The 7,500-nt window shown below is 42.6% G+C and overlaps 1 protein-coding gene and 1 long non-coding RNA gene across 3 annotated transcripts in view; one reads left to right on the top strand and one right to left on the bottom strand.

The window, feature by feature from the left end:
- The window catches only part of LOC119484490, a 9,454-nt gene extending 1,979 nt beyond the window's left edge, over positions 1 to 7,475 (top strand). The window contains exon 3 of the long non-coding RNA XR_005206025.1: positions 7,054 to 7,475. This is a non-coding gene — a long non-coding RNA (uncharacterized LOC119484490). The remainder of the gene's footprint in view (positions 1 to 7,053) is intronic.
- The window catches only part of col9a1a (collagen, type IX, alpha 1a), a 38,033-nt gene that overhangs the window by 27,102 nt on the left and 3,431 nt on the right, over positions 1 to 7,500 (bottom strand). For both annotated transcript variants that reach the window (XM_037763322.1, XM_037763323.1), the window contains 6 exons: positions 7,487 to 7,500; positions 5,636 to 5,689; positions 5,402 to 5,437; positions 4,888 to 4,911; positions 388 to 441; positions 121 to 174 (listed from right to left, as the gene is read on the bottom strand). The exon at positions 7,487 to 7,500 is cut by the window's right edge and continues 49 nt beyond it. In XM_037763322.1, the coding sequence (XP_037619250.1) occupies positions 121 to 174; positions 388 to 441; positions 4,888 to 4,911; positions 5,402 to 5,437; positions 5,636 to 5,689; positions 7,487 to 7,500 (236 nt within the window). The remainder of the gene's footprint in view (positions 1 to 120; positions 175 to 387; positions 442 to 4,887; positions 4,912 to 5,401; positions 5,438 to 5,635; positions 5,690 to 7,486) is intronic.

Consider the following 7,500-nt stretch of genomic DNA (forward strand, 5'->3'; position numbering starts at 1 on the left):
TATTGTTGATAATAATGAATAACTCCCCCCCGACCTTTAACCTCTCAGTGAGAGACAGTCATATAAACCAATAATCAACCAGCCGACGGTGTTTATCATCTATTATATTATTATATTTACCCGCTGACCAGCAGAACCAGGAAGACCCACTGGACCTCTCTTCCCTCTCGCTCCCTGTCACACATTAAAAGTCTTTATTAATACAGAGGATATGGACAATCATCTTAAGATTAATGAGATCAGCAGCTACAATTCACTTTTTATTTGTATCTTCTGTTGTTTTACTTGAAGTTCTTCAGACATTTAGACGTCTAGATAGATTTATGTTAATGTTTGTTTACTTGAATATAAACATATGAACAGAACTAAACTACTAAGTGTACTCACAGCTGGTCCAACTTTACCCAGTTCACCTGGCAGCCCGTCTGTCCCCGGAAGACCCTGAAAACAGACAGCAGAACATCAACTCTCTGATGCACTAAAGCCTCTAAAACACATCAACTCTCTGATGCACTAAAGCCTCTAAAACACATCAACTCTCTGATGCACTAAAGCCTCTAAAACACATCAACTCTCTGATGCACTAAAGCCTCTAAAACACATCAACTCTCTGATGCACTAAAGCCTCTAAAACACATCAACTCTCTGATGCACTAAAGCCTCTAAAACACATCAACTCTCTGATGCACTAAAGCCTCTAAAACACATCATCTCTCTGATGCACTAAAGCCTCTAAAACACATCAACTCTCTGATGCACTGAAGCCTCTAAAACACATCATCTCTCTGATGCACTAAAGCCTCTAAAACACATCAACTCTCTGATGCACTAAAGCCTCTAAAACACATCAACTCTCTGATGCACTAAAGCCTCTAAAACACATCAACTCTCTGATGCACTAAAGCCTCTAAAACACATCAACTCTCTGATGCACTACAGCCTCTAAAACACATCAACTCTCTGATGCACTACAGCCTCTAAAACACATCAACTCTCTGATGCACTGAAGCCTCTAAAACACATCAACTCTCTGATGCACTACAGCCTCTAAAACACATCAACTCTCTGATGCACTGAAGCCTCTAAAACACATCAACTCTCTGATGCACTAAAGCCTCTAAAACCTCTAAAACACATCAACTCTCTGATGCACTGAAGCCTCTAAAACACATCAACTATCTGATGCACTAAAGCCTCTAAAACACATCAACTCTCTGATGCACTACAGCCTCTAAAACACATCAACTCTCTGATGCACTACAGCCTCTAAAACACATCAACTCTCTGATGCACTAAAGCCTCTAAAACCTCTAAAACACATCAACTCTCTGATGCACTAAAGCCTCTAAAACACATCAACTCTCTGATGCACTAAAGCTTCTAAAACCTCTAAAACACATTAACTCTCTGATGCACTGAAGCCTCTAAAACCTCTAAAACACATCAACTCTCTGATGCACTGAAGCCTCTAAAACACATCAACTCTCTGATGCACTACAGCCTCTAAAACACATCAACTCTCTGATGCACTACGGCCTCTAAAACACATCAACTCTCTGATGCACTGAAGCCTCTAAAACACATCAACTCTCTGATGCACTACAGCCTCTAAAACACATCAACTCTCTGATGCACTACAGCCTCTAAAACACATCAACTCTCTGATGCACTGAAGCCTCTAAAACACATCAACTCTGATGCACTGAAGCCTCTAAAACACATCAACTCTCTGACGCACTGAAGCCTCTAAAACACATCAACTCTCTGATGCACCAAAGCCTCTAAAACACATCAACTCTGATGCACTGAAGCTTCTAAAACACATCAACTCTCTGATGCACCAAAGCCTCTAAAACACATCAACTCTCTGATGCACTACAGCCTCTAAAACACATCAACTCTCTGATGCACTACAGCCTCTAAAACACATCAACTCTCTGATGCACTACAGCCTCTAAAACACATCAACTCTCTGATGCACTAAAGCCTCTAAAACACATCAACTCTCTGATGCACTACAGCCTCTAAAACACATCAACTCTCTGATGCACTAAAGCCTCTAAAACACATCAACTCTCTGATGCACTACAGCCTCTAAAACACATCAACTCTCTGATGCACTACAGCCTCTAAAACACATCAACTCTCTGATGCACTAAAGCCTCTAAAACACATCAACTCTCTGATGCACTACAGCCTCTAAAACACATCAACTCTCTGATGCACTACAGCCTCTAAAACACATCAACTCTGATGCACTAAAGCCTCTAAAACACATCAACTCTCTGATGCACTACAGCCTCTAAAACACATCAACTCTGATGCACTAAAGCCTCTAAAACACATCAACTCTCGGATGCACTACGGCCTCTAAAACACATCAACTCTGATGCACTACAGCCTCTAAAACACATCAACTCTGATGCACTAAAGCCTCTAAAACACATCAACTCTCTGATGCACTACAGCCTCTAAAACACATCAACTCTCTGATGCACTACAGCCTCTAAAACACATCAACTCTGATGCACTAAAACCTCTAAAACACATCAACTCTCTGATGCACTGAAGCCTCTAAAACACATCAACTCTCTGATGCACTACAGCCTCTAAAACACATCAACTCTCTGATGCACTACGGCCTCTAAAACACATCAACTCTCTGATGCACTGAAGCCTCTAAAACACATCAACTCTCTGATGCACTACAGCCTCTAAAACACATCAACTCTCTGATGCACTACAGCCTCTAAAACACATCAACTCTCTGATGCACTGAAGCCTCTAAAACACATCAACTCTGATGCACTGAAGCCTCTAAAACACATCAACTCTCTGACGCACTGAAGCCTCTAAAACACATCAACTCTCTGATGCACCAAAGCCTCTAAAACACATCAACTCTGATGCACTGAAGCTTCTAAAACACATCAACTCTCTGATGCACCAAAGCCTCTAAAACACATCAACTCTCTGATGCACTACAGCCTCTAAAACACATCAACTCTCTGATGCACTACAGCCTCTAAAACACATCAACTCTCTGATGCACTACAGCCTCTAAAACACATCAACTCTCTGATGCACTAAAGCCTCTAAAACACATCAACTCTCTGATGCACTACAGCCTCTAAAACACATCAACTCTCTGATGCACTAAAGCCTCTAAAACACATCAACTCTCTGATGCACTACAGCCTCTAAAACACATCAACTCTCTGATGCACTACAGCCTCTAAAACACATCAACTCTCTGATGCACTAAAGCCTCTAAAACACATCAACTCTCTGATGCACTACAGCCTCTAAAACACATCAACTCTCTGATGCACTACAGCCTCTAAAACACATCAACTCTGATGCACTAAAGCCTCTAAAACACATCAACTCTCTGATGCACTACAGCCTCTAAAACACATCAACTCTGATGCACTAAAGCCTCTAAAACACATCAACTCTCTGATGCACTACAGCCTCTAAAACACATCAACTCTGATGCACTACAGCCTCTAAAACACATCAACTCTGATGCACTAAAGCCTCTAAAACACATCAACTCTCTGATGCACTACAGCCTCTAAAACACATCAACTCTGATGCACTAAAGCCTCTAAAACACAGAAACTACTCTACATATATTTCATATATTTTATGAAGTTCATAACACGTGTTGTGACACTTGACATTAATCCAGAAAAAGTAGTAGTCGGTACACGGTGACATCATCACTGGTGGGTGTGGTCAGTAGACGGTGACATCATCACTGGTGGCGTGGCGTGGCCGTCCGTGGCGTGGCCGTCCGTGGCGTGGCCGTTCGGGGCGTTGTCGTTCGGGGCGTTGTCGTCTGTGGCGTGGCCGTCCGGGGCGTGGCCATTCAGGGCGTTGTCGTTCGTGGCGTGTCCGTCCGTGGCGTGGCCGTCCATGGCGTGGCCGTTCGGGGCGTTGTCATTCGTGGCGTGGCCGTCCGTGGCGTGGCCGTCCGTGGCGTGGCCTTCTGGGGTGTGGCCGTCCGGGGCGTTGTCGTTCGTGGCGTGGCCGTCCGTGGCGTGGCCGTCCGTGGCGTGGCCTTCTGGAGTGTGGCCATCCGGGGCGTTGTCGTTTGTGGCGTGGCCGTCCGTGGCGTGGCTGTCCGTGGCGTGGCCGTCCGTGGCGTGGCCATCCGGGGCGTTGCCATTCGTGGCGTGGCCGTCCAGGCGTGGCCGATCGGGGCGGGCTTATTGCTCGGCCCCAGGAAGTGCAGCTTGCAGCGTTGTCTAGAACCGCTCATCGCTCGTTGACTCCAAGGAAGTGAAGAAGACTTCGGTTCTTCCGTTAGTTTATCCATCAGTCAATGAGCCGCGGTCTGTAAAGGCCCGCTACAGACGACATGCTCCTCTTAGTCTGCAGAGCCCACGTGTCCAAATTGCACCAAATTTGACTAAGCACTCCCCGAGGTCCCCGGCAACACGCCCGCAGAGTGTGAAGTCCATTAAATGAGCGGATCAATGCGAAGGACAGACGGAGATTCCTACTTGCTTTATAGTTAGATGAAAGAACTAATGTCAGTGTCTCAATACTGACACTTAATCTGTCCCACAATGTAGATTCTTGTTTTAAAAAAATTTAATTTCCACGGCAAAAATTAGACTACGTTACAATAAAAGGTAGGGGTATTCTTACTGTGTGAATTAAAGCTCACAAAAACGACACATATTTATTACTACTGTAGGAGGTGACGTGTTTATTTCCTTCTAAATGCTGCTCTACCTGCAGTATCTCCGCTGGCAGGATAATATCAGCAGGCTTTTAGAGTTAACCGGTAACCACCGTGTTTAACTCACCCACACCGATATGTTAACCCTGACAGTGTATAATGTGTGATATTATATATATAGTATATTTACTCACATCCAGCCCATCAGGTCCGACACCCTGTCAGAGAGAAATCATAGATTGACAGAGTCAGACTGAGGCTGATCGATCAGCAGAAATCAATCAATAAAATGTTGTTTGGGCTCAGATAGGGAGATAAATGCAGTCTATTTATTTGATTTTACTGATTGTGTGAATACATTCAGTGTATAACTTAACAACTTCACATAGTGATTTAAACCAGCTGTAATAATATGCACTAATTATTTAAAACAAAATGTAAGTGTTGCTTGAGATAAAATAATTACTAATATAGAGTTCAGTAGTTTTATAAACAGAATTATGTAACAAAGACTGATGCAGTTTTTCTTCAGATTCACTTCGCTGTTTATAATCAATACAAATTATATTATTGTACATTTGATCCTTAATTATGTAGCAAATATTTACACAACTCTCACACAGTTTTGTACAAAATCTGCCCTACCGATGTATTTCATATGGGTGTTGTTAAAACATAAATGTAATTCAGGTTAATATTTGTACTTACGGGCTCTCCGGAAGGTCCACGTGCTCCAATATCTCCCTGAAAACAACAGAAATATCAGAGTACAACAGGGAAGAACAATATACATACAGTATACTTATACTGTGAATATATATATATATATATATATATAGATGCTCAGAAGTTTGGCCTTAGAAAAAGATTTGCATTTCAGAATTAGCGCTCACGTTTCAACAGAAAGATTAGATTACTAAACTGTAGTGATAATAAACGTACTTTTGGTCCTTTGAGGCCGATTGTGCCTGAATCTCCAGGAGGTCCGACGGGTCCCTGCAGAGACGACACAGCATCCTTTAAAAGACTTAAAAACCACATCATGAGGAACACTGATAAAATAGGTTACAATTGTTGTAGAATTAAGAAAGTTTCAAGTTAATAATTCTGATAATAATAATAAGATCATTGTTAACAGAGATTCAAGTCCAAGTAGTGACGCTGTTCACCTCTCTTACATGATCTTCTCTGTTTATTAATCTCTAAATATGCAGACTCTGACGTCTTACTTCACACATGTTAATGTTATTCTGTATTAGAGAGAAACTAACACCATGTTGGACAGATCCCGGCCTGCAGTTGAATAAGATAACTCGTTGACCTTATTGTTATCTTAAACTCTTTATATTTGCACTCCCACTTTGTGTTGCAACTGCTGCACAGCAATTTCCCTCTGGATACACTACGCTACGATACACTACGCTACGATACGATACGCTACGATACGATACGATACGATATGATAAAATACGTTACGATACGCTACGCTACGATACGATACGCTACGATACGGTATGATAAAATACGATACGTTACGCTACGATACGGTACGATACGATACGCTACGCTACGATATGATAAAATACTTTATGGTACGATACGCTACGATACGATATGATAAAATACGTTAGGATACGATACGCTACGATACACTACGATATGATACGATATGATACCATAAAATACGATACGATACGATAAAAAATTATACCATACCATAAGATAAAATACGATACGATACGATATGATACGCTACGGTACACTACGCTACAATATGATAAAATACCATACCATACCATAAAATACAATAAGATATGATAAAATACTATAAAATACGATAAAATCGATTTATTTATAGATAAAAATATTTATTGTTAATAAATTGTATAATTATTGTTTACACACATCCATTGCCAGTCCCTCTCCTTCCTGGGTAAACATTTCTTGTTGCCTCCTCCATCCCCTGGACCCTAAACGGGGGAATGTAACAATTGGGGGCTCGTCCGGGATCTTGGACGAGTCCCCAATTATAACGTTCCCCTTTAATATGATAACGGCTGGTTGAAACCGGTCAAGAAATGTAGTTATTATGGTGCTTTTAATCCAGAGAAACGGCAGCTCCCCCGTTCACTAGTAGAGGGTTACAGACCAGTCTGGACAGGGCCAATATGGCGCCCACGTTGATGTATCGCTGCGACGGACTGAAGCGTCCAATGCGGCGTCTACGTATATACGTCTATGGTAGAAACTCTCTCCGCCTCTTCCCTCAAAGTATGGTTACTGAAACTTGGTACAAATTTTGGTGCTTCTTCTCAAGTTTCAATCCACATGAAGCTCTGAATCTGCCCATCTGTTCTCAGCACCGTCACCACAGCGGACAGCGAACACACTGAGTCCATTCTGCAGCAGCGTTCCTCCCAGCGTACGCTCCTCTCTCTGCACACCCCTCCATCCTCCATCCCACACAAACAGAGCCCTGTTTCTGTCAGGAAGCGACTCCCAGACTCTCCCCTAAATAGCCAGATTGATTTATTCAGGGAACGTTCACTCAGTGGAAGCCAAAACAAGCTGCTCCCACAGCAGCAGATCTGAACAGCTCAGATCTTATACAGAGATTCAATACATCCTGTTGTTGGAGGAGTTTAACCTGCAGAGTAGAGAAAGACTCTCATCTGCTGGATTAAAGCAGCTTCAACTGAGCTCAACTCAATCTGTTGTTTCTTGAGAAGAGATGAGCCCACGAACACTCGACCGGCCACAACCACAAACCTGCCGACGTGTAGTTTCACTTACATCTGCTCCTGGAA

Source organism: Sebastes umbrosus, unplaced genomic scaffold (genome assembly GCF_015220745.1).
Source record: "Sebastes umbrosus isolate fSebUmb1 unplaced genomic scaffold, fSebUmb1.pri scaffold_79_arrow_ctg1, whole genome shotgun sequence".
NCBI classification, from domain to species: Eukaryota; Metazoa; Chordata; class Actinopteri; order Perciformes; family Sebastidae; genus Sebastes; species Sebastes umbrosus.